This window comes from Dreissena polymorpha, chromosome 6, assembly GCF_020536995.1.
Source record: "Dreissena polymorpha isolate Duluth1 chromosome 6, UMN_Dpol_1.0, whole genome shotgun sequence".
Lineage (NCBI taxonomy): Eukaryota > Metazoa > Mollusca > Bivalvia > Myida > Dreissenidae > Dreissena > Dreissena polymorpha.
The window spans coordinates 2,851,389-2,865,722 of NC_068360.1; the positions used below are offsets into that span (position 1 = coordinate 2,851,389).

Genomic DNA, 14,334 nt, shown 5'->3' on the forward strand with positions numbered 1-14,334 from the left:
CACTTGCCTTAAATGAAGAACCAGCTGAATTTTCCTCGTTCCAAAGTTTCTTCATTTCATTTTTTTGATGTTTAAATCTCCTAAGGACGAGGCAAGACATTTAACGCAATACACGGCATGACTGTTGATAGTTGGTATGCGTTGGTATGGTAACTGTGTTGTGGGGCGAAGCGGAAGTACCCGAAGGAAACCCAACCTGACTGCTGTAGTGACCAACTAAACGCAGATGATGTTTGGATGAGAAGGAAATGGCGATAGTGGAAATTTCCCGAATGGTCAAGAGTAGGTTTGCTACCATAACAATCATTTTATAAAAAAGTAGGGTCATTCTGCTTTCAACTATTCAATGCTGCCATCATTCTTCTGCTTGTGCAATTTATATACATATATTTATGTATTCGAGCCTGCTTATACTCCTTTGTTTATGTCAAAATCGATGGTAAATGTAAAATTGTGTGTTCTTTTTTAATAGCTATTGTGTGACAGAAACAAGATCATGCGCTGTTGTTGCAGCTTTTTACCGACCAGTCGCTGATTAGTCGCTGACAATTCGTCCAATTAAATATGTCAATGCCAGGCCATAGTCTGATTGATTGAGGATCGACGGCATAACAACCAAAGAAAACTTCCTCAATACCCTAATAGGTTGGATAAATTTCTTTAATGCAACATAATATTATATGACGATCTTCAACCAAACTGAAAACCAGTAACTGACCTTCAATAACTTGTTAAAAATCGCTGATTACCACCATTTGTCGAGGGAAGTGAGGCAATCGCAGAATATGTGTGTCCAGAATGAATGTAGTGAAAACTATGCTTTGGTCTGTATTTTTGAGGACAGAATAAGAGCATCTATTTAATTTGTACTCCATGTAACGTTCCATGACGGACGGATAGCACGTATTTATTGTATACTTTAGCATGCGGTTTCGATGCAGGTATTGTTTTATTAAAAATTATGAAGATGAATCTTTAAAATTGTATTTTGGAATAATGTTACTTAATGTCACTTTTTGATAGCAATTTTGCGTGTTAATAAAGGCTTGAAATCAAAGAGACAAAACATAGACGAGATAAAAGTTGTAGTTAATGGATCGAGGTCATGGGTGTTCTTATATTGAAGTTGGTAAGGGACCGCCTGTGGTGCAGGTGTAATTGGAAATAATTTATGCATAAACACTTCAGTGCGCTGTTTGGCATGCCATGTAGCAATTATTGTATTATCTAAAAAGCTTTTTAGGAAAATACTTTATAATAAACATGACTTAATTGGGGTTTCACTTGATATAATACTGGCCCCAAAAAAGTTGTTGCCACTTTATCGCGGTGTGAAAACCGCCAGTAATTCCGACGTAGTTAATAAGGACAATCATTTAAGGAACCTTGCTACATTAATTAATAATGGCATTGACTATATTTTTATTACTTTTAGAAGTATGTTAATACACATGATAAATACTTTATAAGCTTTATTTTATATATTACATTTTTTCCACTCGATAAACCAGATAACCAACATAAAATAATAATGTTAACAATAATTTAGCAGTATGCTGCATTAATGTTTTAAAATTATTTATTAAAACCTAGAATCACACAAATGTACATCATCTGAAAGGAAAAATAAATCAAACAGAAAATAAAGCAACTCAATTCAAATTGTAAATCAGTTACATTTGGTCATTTGAACATGATATACATGAATGTTTATTATCAAATTTCACAAATTCTAATATAACACCTATTGTGAAAAGGTTTTCTGTTTAAGCCTTGAACTAAACACCAATTAATGATGCTGTATTGAGATGATCCATTCGATGTCATAATTAACATGTGCGTTCACTTAAAAACAACACAAATGATACTGAAAGCTGAACACTATGATCGATTGAGCCACATTTCAGTCCTTCATATATTACTGTCACTAGTTAACTTCTACCAGTAAACCAGGTTAGTTCTCAGAAACAGTATTTTTCAATACACCATAAGAAATCTTATCGGCACTTCAACTAATATGAGTCAAACATTCTAGTTATTAACATATTGCAGTGAATAAACTGGTTTAACAAATCTTTGCTCATGTGCTATAACAATAACATGAACTTTAGTTTTTATCATAACGTTTATTCACGAATTTGTCCGGAAAAAATGAACAATGTAACATTTCCAGAATAGACAGGACGAATGACAAAACCATGTAAGTCAAGTGTTTCTTTATGGTTATTAATATATATATATACTCATCATGGCAACAAAAATATGATTTCATGCGATGCATTGACAAAGTTGTTAAAGGTGAAATCAGTAATGTCGTATGAAAACGCAGTAATCAATATCTTAATAGACATACAAGGCAAAAGCGTACATGTGATTTTCCCGATTTCAGGTATTCGACCTATCATAAGTTCGTTAATGTCCGGGTTATTGCAAAAGTAGTTAGCACTCGTATCTTTTCTGTTTGCAATCGGAATACTTTCCTTAATATATACAAGATGAATATGCTTTATCAGCGCCGTAACAAGTACTTTTAAAATTTAAATAAACTACATGCAACTCAAATTGTTGAAAACCTATGAAAAAATCTTACGTATTTGCATATAGATATCAAAATTCGGCAGAATTAAAACAAGATAGGGGTTCTTAAACACGATATAAAGGGCAGGCCTTTGTGGTAGAGCGTTCGATGTTAACACAAATGGTCCCGGGTCGAAACCCCGCAGCAGTCAAACTTTATTTAAATGTATTATTAATTCAAAAACATTATACAATTTTATGATTTCTCAACAAATGTTCTAAACATGGAATATGATGGGTTTACTACCTTACACGATTTCTCTGTTTTATCATTCTCCGCACTTTGATATGGGGATGTCTGATCAGAGTGTTATGTATCATAAGGTTTTACATTAAAGCGTGTGTTTTCTCGGCCCCAGCAATTCTGAATACATGAAATTGTTAAAAAGTGCAAGTATTGGTTTATTTAAAAATAGCATTTTAACAAATCTAAGACTAAGAAACTATGCCATAATTAATTTGATATTATCGCTTTGCTTATCTATTTGAAAACAAACAATAACAACTGAAATTAACGGCTTTATATACCATCCCCTTTTAATTAAGATGGGGTAGGACGATACAAGGCTTCTAAAAGGCAGAAGTGAAATGCTGGGAATTATAGTTCTATTCGACTTCTGGTGACGATTATAGAACTTGTGGCTAATTTACGCTGAACAAAAACAAGCATTATTTTAAATGAACGAATAATTTCTTCCATGGCATTAACAAAACATTGTCATCGTTTGTTCATTTAAAGAGATGTGTCAAAAATTGACATACATGTATAAATATTTAACGCGCCTAACTACCTTACACAGCGGGCAAGTTGCATGCAATGCAAATTTAAATAGTAAACCATACACAAAATATATAAATACATTCAAATATTCTATATAACATTTCTTGAAGTTAAGTATAAACACACATTTTACATTATAACAAATGCAAGATACGTAGGTAGTTCGCAATCTTTTAAAATTCTTCAACGATAAAACCTTGTAACAACACTACTCAATTTTAATTAATCGGAATAGTATTCCGAATTGATTTAACAAAACCAATACACGAAAGTCAATATTTAATAATTGTGTAAAAAGCCTGATGACATGGATAACATTTACATCTTTCTAGTCAGCTAACTCATTGCCGTTGATATCTTATACAAATGAAGTTTCTTGATGCCGAAATGGCAGTTTGACACTGCCAGCCTTGTGCCATCCTTAGACACACATATGCTGCACGGTAACATCATATCCACTGGGTAGGTACCCAGTATTTTACCGTCAATGGTCATGCGCACGATGGAGTTTTTCCCCATACTGCACACCAGCACCGAGTCACCAGGCCCTACACAGGCAGCACGAGGTTCCTGTATGTTCTCATTAGTGACTGCTCTACACGTGCGATTCAGGGTGTCGTACAAGTACACTGTGTGAGCGACCCTGTCAGTCAGTACTAACGTGTTCTTAGACTGGACATACGTGCACGCACTATCAGCTATTCTGTACGTCTTCATAGGAAGCGTCAGGAAGTGATCAAAGTCTGCTTCTACCCCGTCCACTGATATCATTCTAAGTGGACGAGGATCATCGGACGTACTCACGACCATGTTAGACGGAGACATGCAGCATATGGAGAAGAACTGGGATGATGTTTTGATCTCCCTGGTCAGTGTGATGGTATTGTCTGTACTTACAGACAGGAGAAATACTACTTTATAACCACCACTCGTTACACACAGTGCATCATGAGACACACATACTACGCTTTGTGGGTGAAACTTGAACTTGTACGGTGTTCCAAGTCTCTGTAGTCGCTCATTCAGTATGATACATTTCATGTTATTGTTATCCAAGACTACCAGTCTCCCGTCCGGCAGGAAGTCCAGTCCACTGAGGTAAGGTTCCTCCTTATCATCTCCAGTCTTTGGTAGATCCACGGATACGAGCAGCTTCAGGTTGACTGGCATTGGTTGGGATGATAAGCTCATGGGACTGTTAGCTTCTGAAATAATAGTGACAAACAATAAATAAATTAATAAGTAAAACTACTAATATTTTATAAAATATTAATATAAATAATTACACAGTATTTTATTAAAATGAGTCCATTTAACGGATCTTGTTCACATATCTTTGTATTTGTAAAGTGTCATTAAGTTACTTTACAAATGAAACTATATCTTAAACTTATTGCGTTTAGGATTCGTTTATTTGCGAATTTGGAGGAATTTCTTACGCGCTGTGCCAAAAAGGTATCAGCATATAAGTGGGTATTTTAAATCATCATCATCATCATCATCATCATCATCATCATCATCATCATCATCATCATCATCATCATCATCATCATCATCATCATCATCATCATCATCATCATCATCATCATTATCATCATCATCATCACCACCAGCCGCATATTCATCATTATCAGCCAAATGTTGCAATTCCTCTTCCTACGGAGACCGGATTAATGTATCATGAAATCAACAATGTTTATAACACTGTTTATTTATTTTTAAGAGATCTGATGACATAAATTCCAGTCAAAACACTTACAGAGTAAGACAGACTGTAAGAGAGATCAGAAGTTCATAACCTAACAATAAGTGCCTAAGAATCCTACGCCGCTAACCTGTAATCGTGTTCTAATGGAGTTGCACATGACATTGATGTGAAAGTAAATAATATGTATGCTGTTAAAAAAGGACAACTTCGTAATTGTTATATTTGATAAGGTTAAATAAATATGTTCTTTGTGTTGTCTAAAATTGCCAAAACTATTAACTTTGTTAATACGACACACGTCTTATTTCCGATTTTATGTTGAAAGATCAACAGCAGAAATCATCTAAATCTATTTTCATAATTCTTTCTTATATATAAAGTTAATTTAGAGGATATGATCGAATACTTTTATCAAAGCGCTAAAGGCACTTAAGTGTTCGCTATTGCATAATCTTAGACGCACTTCAGTTTTCAAAATTATGTTATAGTTTTTTATATCGCAAGTTTAAAATGAACACAACCCATTCAAATTTATAAAGAGTTTGTCATAAAGCACAGGTCGAGATGTGTGTGCTTGTTATACAGATAACTTAGACAAAATAACAACAAAATGTCTCTTTTTTCACAATTGGTTGCGGCACTGGCAACCATCTTTAAAATTTTGTTTCCTTGTTAAAAAATGACAAGCCTATAATCATGTACATGTGTGTATCTAATACTATATCTTTTTTTCTTTAAATTATTGAGCAACAATTTTGCCAACATGACAGACTGTTAATGCAGCAATAAGCACCGTTTTCCCTGAAAGCAGCCAATATGTACAGATTTCAATGATAAACTGGCAAATGTCATCGCAAAAGCTGTTTTTAACACCAGACTGGCCTATATCGTTGAACAAGCTCTTAAACCTTATAAATGCTGTCTGCTACGGTGTAAACAGGCAGTGGTCATTTTTACTAGCTGCAGTTGTCGTCCCTAGCGTATTAAAGCATACTGATTTTCAAAACTGCCTCTCTACTTTAGCGTGAGCTAACGCTCACACTAATCAAAGCGCTGAAGGCACTAAATTTGTTCGCTGTTGTATAATCTTAGACGCAACTCAGTTTTTAAACTTATGTTATAGCTTTTTATATCGCAAGTTTGAAATGACCACAACCCATTCACATTTATAAAGAGTGTGTCTTAAAGCACAGGTTGAGATGTGTCTTTTTTTTTCAAATCATTGATACAGCTAATCAGTGTGCACAGGTTAATCTTATTTGACATGCATTAAGTCCCGTTTTCCCTGAAAGCAGCCAATATTTACAGATTTCAATGATCTAGACTGGCCAACGTTGTCTTACAAGCTGTTAAAAACACGCAATGTAGAGTACCAATAAGAACAGGCAGCTGCAGTGGTTAGAGCAGACGAAATTTACAGGAGTTATACACACAGGCACTCATGGGTTACGATTCCTGCCGTAGCTAAGCCCATACTGATTTGCAAAATAAAAATGATCACAATCTCAACCCGGAAGTCCACAGACCTTGTATGGTCGACAGTGCACAAATATGTTCGGCCGGAGGAGTGGAAACTAACAAATTTTGTTACGGTAATGAAGAATGTTATTCTTTATATCCTACACATAATGGCATTTTCGTTTTAGAAAAGATATGTACTGTTATTTTACGATTTTGGTCTTTATAAGCATTGTATATCCGGGGCTCTTATTCGACCTCAGGGAAACATGGGGACACTACTTTTAACAGACCACTATACGGTTGTGCGGCAAACACGAAACCCGTCAGTCTTAATGCTGTTGATAATAGTCTTGATATTTAAGCTTTTATAAATCATGTGATTAAAGTGGTCAGTCAAATATAACATCAGAGGCATAATTTGAACAATCTTTTCAGAGGACCGCTATAAGATATTCCATACCAAATATGAAACGCCTGGTTTTCATTCAAGATCTGATTTCAGTTCTGGTGACAACATAGACAGCTGATCATAACGATTGGAGGAACTTTAAACGAGGTTCAATCCGCTTTTTTCGATTTGTGTACACTTATAATCCGTATCAATAGGCAACATGGACAAGTATAAATGTTACATGTAATGGTTAACACTTGAAACTATTGTGATTCTATTGGCAACCTCTGAGTATTTCTTATCACTTTTAACGTAAAGAACTAACAAATTACTTTCGACATGAACAAGATATTTGATATTTGTATAAATGTCTAAAATGTAACAGTAAAAAAGTGTGTATGCCATCGGGCTTTTTTTGAGGAATGATCATTCAAATTGCTAAATGGGTATTGACAATCAAGCTTTTGCTTGGCACCCACTATTGTTCAACCCATCATAAGATTGTTCTCTCGTACCTAAACGTGATCTGTCTCTGACATTCAGACTTGTTTTAGACGAGTTGATTCGTGGTCAATACCTCATGATGCGGTGATTTTTGCATTATTGCAGTTTGGTATCACTTTGTGACATTGCAGAAACACGACAATGCGTTTATCACTGAACAATCCCCTTCGTTACGAGATAGTAGTAGTTGGTTCGTTGTGCAGTTCGCATATTTAATCGATTGTGACCATATTTAAGCTACACATAGACCTGAATATAATGTACTCAACCCGACCCTATGTGACGTAATCTTTAAAACTCAACAAACATACGCAAGTCCTTTTCAATGTGCATAAGGATTTATTTCTATTGATTTAATTTCAACACAACGTGTTCCACTATTCGTAAAATATTCTAAAGTATACGTTAAATGTAATGGCCTATTGGTCCCATGACAATAACAAATCGTGTGACCGTTATGTCCGGCCTTGAACGTGAATTTCCTGAATCGCTGCTGAAGAACAGTGTATTAACAATAATAAATATAGATTGGAACACCCAATGCTGACGTGTACAATGAAAACCACGTGCCCACAGATAGCGAAGTTTGCCGTACACAAAGAAGAAAGTCAGCTATTTACATGAAATCATACAACATTCAATCTGCCGGCTACCTACCAAGACATGTTTAATTAGCGAGATAAGAAATTAGTAATTAACTTGGTGTGTTCTTCTGGTCTATTTAGACGTTACATTATGTATTTATAATAACCACTTTAATTGGCCATCTGATATCGTTCTGAAGCATGTTTGCGTTAATTCATTAATTAGCTGGGCTCTTAGTATGTAAGATATTGCTTATAGTAGGAATTTCTGTTGTTTATAATTTTCCAAGGCGTATAATATTTTGTATACTAATATTCAATATAATATTTAACTTATTACGTTACACATAAATTGAATATTTTAGTTTTTGACATAGCTTGATCTTAAAGTCGTATAATATGGTAAGACCGTCTCGATTATCTACTCTTATCTTTTTATTAGGATGTAACAGGTTAACATGTTAACCGATTAACCTACGGTACGTTTTTGTTAACGGGTACATTTTGTATTAAAGATTAACCTGAAACTTAAACAAAAAAAACTTTATGCATTTTTCATGGATTAAATCACACAATTTCCATTACTAACGCTGGACATACTGTCAATAAACGCTATGCCTGCTTTAAAAACATACAGCGCAAATGGTGGGAATCAATTACGTGTCCATGGAAAACGTTCAATAGCAATAAACCGGTATTATATAATATATATATAAGATGGCCCTCTTTAATGTTTGCCCATCATTTGACATTGCCAATAAGGAACGAGGACATCAATTAAAACATTTGCTTCCGTCAAGGTATTACATAAAAAGCCGCATAACGTTTACCCCACACTTTGTTGGTGCAGTGAATCAATGTGCGTCTCGTTAGAATAATGTGACAATTGCGCTGTTTTTTTATAGTGTCACTCAGTTTGACTGTTTTATTATAAATACTTCATGAATTATTTCAATTTATTTTCACTCTTTTATACATATGATATCGTGTTATGCTATTTTTCACTGTATTGTATACAGAATAACAAAGAAGTATTCATGAGTTACATCTATTGTACAATAGCCGTATTGTTACCAACAGAGGTAACGTTATAATACTTGCCAGTATCGTTTTGTTGCAATCGCGAACATTTATCTTGGGATCTTTTTAGGACAGGGGAAGATAAGCAGTAATTGACACGTCTATTTAAACCGAGATACAAATCAATAGATTGAGGCTTTGGTCTGCTTATTTGACGTTTTGTTTACCATTTTACAAGACTGATTTCTCGCCAAAATAATTTGTTTTAAACTTTACATTTTATGCACTTTGTCATTATCTATTGAAATCTGTTCAACCAACGATGCCATCAACACTGTCTGACACGTGTTCATTAATAAAGAAAGCGGATAGTTTAAATCGCCAAAGCAAAACAAAAACACACTTTACGTCGACCTGAAAAAGAAAACAACGACAACAACATTATTCAAGTAAGTAAAAATCGAACATAAGAACATTTAAACAGAAATAACACAATAATCAAAACATTACTGTAAGCAATACGACGCCAACGTAAGCGGCCTCATCAACAAGATAAAAGAACATAATTAATTTGTTTATTTCTTATCCACATCCTTTAAAACCGCATCATTACAAACTAAGTATAAAACACATTTGCAAATCCATGTAATTTTAATGCGTTATTATGAATACATTTATATCACGAACATGATATGGCCGCTTATGCAAGAAACCAAAGAGATCGTAAATTATTTTCGTTTTAAATGGAGTTCATGATCCTGCAAAATGACATGTTTGAAAGTATACTTACACATTTTTAAGTTTTAATAAACCGTTTACAATAATCGGTTAACCGATTAATGATTTAGTAAGCTGTTGCCTCCCTACTTTTTATGATATTTGAGGCTAACATAAATTGTGATGCGTTTTCAAACCCTTCATTCCGCTGGTTTGCGATATTGTCTGTAACAAGTAACGATACGTTTACACGTTCCATTCTGATAATATGGAACCAGTCAACATTGGATACGCTCTGAAACGATAATCTAGACTGCAGTCCTCGAATAAAAACGTATATAATACGATTGAGGTCGCGAGGTCCATGACTTATCTTAATCTGATACGATCAGAAAGGTTCAGCACGATAAGTCCACGATTAGAGCCGCGATTTCGGTCGTGAGAACTTAACATGTAACGCTGTGTCCGTGTTACCTACCGTAATTACTCTCAGTGCTCGTTACTAAAAGTTGTGTCTTTATTAATGACTCTTAATTGTCGGAGAGTTTATTTTTCTACGCTATTTTACCAGAATTCGGCCCTGTTGCGCTTATTTGGTGGCGCTTCGATCATGCGTTTTCACAACCTGTTTAAGCCCCAGTCCAATACAGATGCCTGATCAACACGGTTCTTGTCCGGCCCGATCAAGCATGTAACCTTGTAGCCGCCGTGTAGCTACGTGTCGATCCTTGTAGGTCCTTGAACGTTCGCCGAGTAGGGTCCGGGGCAGCCGTATAGGGTCCGGCGTTTACACGATATACGCCGGTACAGTTAGATTTTGTCGTAACCATTACAGATCATCACAGAGCCACTAAGGAGGCAGAAGGTGCAAACACGGACATATGGTGGCGACGCGGTGGATACACGGAAGTGGCCGGATAGAAAGGATGCCAACAAGGACCTTTATGGTATAAACAAGGTGAAAGCACGGGGTATCAAGGAGAAACACGGCATAACACGAACGCAGGCGGATGTTTTAATATGGCAATTTGAAAATCACTCCACTTTGTTCTGTGCTAACGATGATGCAACATAGGCAATGAGATGACGACGAGGAAAAGCTGATGCTGATGACATGCCAGCTTCAACTGCAAAACGCTCGGGGTGAAAACAGTATCATGATTGCTAAAGCGAAGCTACGACACAACATAGAAATAGAAAAGTAGCGAAAACAATGTATCTTCACCGGTACAAAGAATGAAATAGAGAACCATCCGGCTCATATACTGGACTACCATATATACCAAGAGATCCTGACACGCATTGAGCACATAATCCTGCCATAGATTTCAAACAACAGGACGCCTCTGATAGCTGGCATTAAGTTGGCAATAGCATTCCGGTACCTAGCATCAAAGACATGTACCACGCTCCATGTATGGAATCCATGTCGCACGAAACACCATCTCGAACATCATTTGCCAGGTGTATGACACGAAAGTCGTATAATTCGCTGCGGAACTTATTTCCGGTCTTAAAACGCCAGATGAGTGGAAGAACAGCAGATTGGCGACCGATGACAGCTGCACAACTGTGTTGGTGCCTTGGACGGTAAGCACATCGCCATGCAGTGTCTTCGGCGTGCTGGCTCCTTGTACTAAAACTACAACGGTAACCATTCCATAATCTTCCGATCCGCTCTTCTTGTCTAACAGCTACCCGACCCTCGTCCTGACGCACTCATACTATTCTTCAGCGTAGGCCCAGACTCCAGATTCAACTTTGCTTCATTGCAATTCCAGAGGTCTGTCTTCTTGGCACTGTTTTGTACTCCTTCGTACTCTTTGTCTACAACATTTGGTGTTCAATCGGGCATGTCGAACTCATGCTCCCCTGTAAGGACAAGGGACGCCTTCCTTTTCTTTTTAGGGTTAGTGTCGGTTGGTGGTGGTTGTAGATCTTGTGAAGGTGATAGCGATCTTGATCTAGACTTCGATTCTTCTTCTCCTTGGTGATGTTCTCCTGCTCCATCAGTAGTTAAATGCTGCTCTCGCAGTCCTGTCCGTTATTGGAAGGCCCACTCTGACGGTATGCTTTGTAGTTGCTGACATGTTGACCCTCTAGCTATGTTTGCGTAATACGAGTTAACACCTACGAGGCCCGATTGCAGACTGATGTAATTACCTCCATAAATAACTAGGTTTTAGTTATTTTCGGTCCGGGGTAGATCATGTTGGACCTTGTCGCAGTCGTGTTGGTCTTTGTCGTTGTCGTGAAGGTCCGGGATAGTCAGTGTAGATGCCGTGTTTATTCGGACTATCCGTGTCTCTGTCGTGTTGGTCCTTAATACTCCGTAGCTCTGCCGGGATAGTCCGTGTGGGTACCGTGTTGATTCATTGTTGCTTCAGGGTTTGTCCGTGTTGGTCCGTGTTGATGCCGAGGTGTAACTGGGTTGGTGTTCTTTGGAAGACCGTCGAGGCTAAAAATGCTAAAAAGCTCAGGGTTCGTCCCGGATCTTCATCCGGGGGGGGGGGGGAATCAGGGTCGATCCGGGTCGTTCGTGTCCATCCGTGCTTATATGAGGCTGGGGCTGGTAATAAAATCTGGCAGACGAATGCCTTAGGACAATGGGCAATTACATTTGCGTAATTGGGTAGATAACTATTTATAACGGTAATAAACAATGGTTTCGCTCATCAGCTTAACGTGAAACATACATAAAAGTAATTTAAACTATACATTGTGGTATTTGAGAAGCACGTGATATTATTCGTTTAAACAATTGACGTTATACACATTTTATACCCGTATCCGATCGCCAATGTTATATTTTTAAAGTGTCGCTAAATTTTTGAAGACACGTATTTTTGTCTCTAAATAATCGGACAACTGCATTTTAAAAAATATTTTTGGTTTCTCAATTTTCGGATACAATTGTTTTAGTGTCCGAAAACTTAAAGTAATTTCGGTTATTGTTATTTAAGATCCTGAATCCACTAAACAGTACGATCTAATCTCTCAATATTGCCTAATAATTTACAGAGATAACAGTTGTGTTGTTTAGATACATTTTCTATTTTCAAAATATTTGGAGAACATAATTCATAAGCTACGTATTAGTTGCTATTTTGTTGTATTTATTTTAAAAAGTTTCAACATAACAGCGGTTTATTGCGGCAGCCACGGTAGGCGTTCTCTAGTTTACATTGACATACACATCAAATTCAATACAAACAACTAACAAACTAACACAATACCTGTCTTGTCGCCATCAGAATTCAGTTTTACAAAATTCTTTCCCATCTCAAGCAATGAAGTCAGCTCTTTTAGAAATGACACTTTCATCGTTGATGAAATTTTGATCTGTTTTTGTTCATTGATATTTGATTCCATTTTGTGAAGTTTTTCTTTAATCATCTTCGAATAAATATACAGTTCGGTGGGTGTTCCGCGCTCTAAAACAGCCAAACACATTGGCACCACTTTATTTATTTCTTCTTTTACTTTGGACGAAGTGTCACGCTTATTTCCGATGCGCTTGATTTCTGCAGATTTGAAGTCTTTAGCCTCACTTAATAACTTTTGCTTTGCCTGGTCGAAAAGTTGTATTATACGATCTCTCATTTTATCGACATCTGAAGATATCTTGGCAATGGACTCATTCAAACCTGTCTCTGAATGCTTACACTCGGCTATAATAGCGTCAGCCCCGGATTCCAATGTAAGCAGTGACTGTTTCAAAGCATGAAGCTCTGACCATTTGTCAGTAGTTGCATCGACTAACTTTTCTACCCTACCGCATTTCTTGTGTTTAACCATGCATTCAATACAGCAAAACTTAGAATGGTCTTCACAATAAAACTCTATTTTCTTTTTTTCCTTCGCATGCTCCGGACACATATCCATTCCTTCCATGTCCATCGCAACTCGCACTGATTTTCTGGCATGAATTATTGCAATGTCATGCTTTCCTGGTTTATACACAGTGTGTGGATTTTTGCATGTATCACACAGGAACTCTTTGCAGTCATTACAATAAACCGTAGCAGTTTTTGATATGTTCGTTTTCATGCATGGCTCACATGATTGTGTCACAGTACATTCTCCAATAAAGTCGCCTGCATTATCTCTGTTTGAATCCTGAAGTCTTCTAGAAGCCATTGTGATGTTTTGTTTAAACTGGTTTCCACTTTCGATTTGAAAAACAATGTTTGTACGTTTAATATATACTTAAAATATATTTTACATTAAAAGTGAAATTATCGACAAATACATTTTCTTTCTGTATTGCTATGTCGAATAATATATATATGAACAACAACTGATATCTAAAGAAAACACTAAAACACTTTAACTGTCCTAGTTCCGTATACGCCCAATCCCTATATCTGTTTTGTTTAAAGTCGTTAGGGAGATATGAAACTTCGTCGGCAACCTCCGGCGTTCTATCGGGGAGATTCGATTACATTCGGTTATACCATATCTTTTGGATTGTCAATAGCGTAAGCAGAGCGTATCCTCGTTCGTGATATATCGGCTTTCAGTAACTTATTTGGGTCAAATATTGATCGTTGAATTTTGGAAGATTAATCTAGCTATCAGTTATGATATT

The 14,334-nt window shown here is 36.5% G+C and overlaps 4 protein-coding genes across 4 annotated transcripts in view; 1 reads left to right on the forward strand and 3 right to left on the reverse strand.

Annotated features, from left to right (window-relative positions):
- The window catches only part of LOC127833221 (CAP-Gly domain-containing linker protein 1-like), a 606,687-nt gene that overhangs the window by 379,840 nt on the left and 212,513 nt on the right, over positions 1 to 14,334 (reverse strand). The window lies entirely within an intron of this gene.
- The window catches only part of LOC127833231 (sorbitol dehydrogenase-like), a 269,357-nt gene that overhangs the window by 231,200 nt on the left and 23,823 nt on the right, over positions 1 to 14,334 (forward strand). The gene's annotated exons all lie outside the window — the stretch shown is intronic.
- The window catches only part of LOC127833219 (uncharacterized), a 1,273,891-nt gene that overhangs the window by 184,609 nt on the left and 1,074,948 nt on the right, over positions 1 to 14,334 (reverse strand). The gene's annotated exons all lie outside the window — the stretch shown is intronic.
- LOC127833224 (transcription intermediary factor 1-beta-like) lies at positions 1,458 to 14,147 on the reverse strand. The gene is made up of 2 exons (XM_052358382.1): positions 12,980 to 14,147; positions 1,458 to 4,563 (listed from the first exon to the last, which is right to left on the reverse strand). The coding sequence occupies exons 1-2, from the start codon at positions 13,881 to 13,883 to the stop codon at positions 3,695 to 3,697; spliced, it is 1,773 nt and encodes a 590-aa protein (XP_052214342.1). The 5' UTR covers positions 13,884 to 14,147; the 3' UTR covers positions 1,458 to 3,694.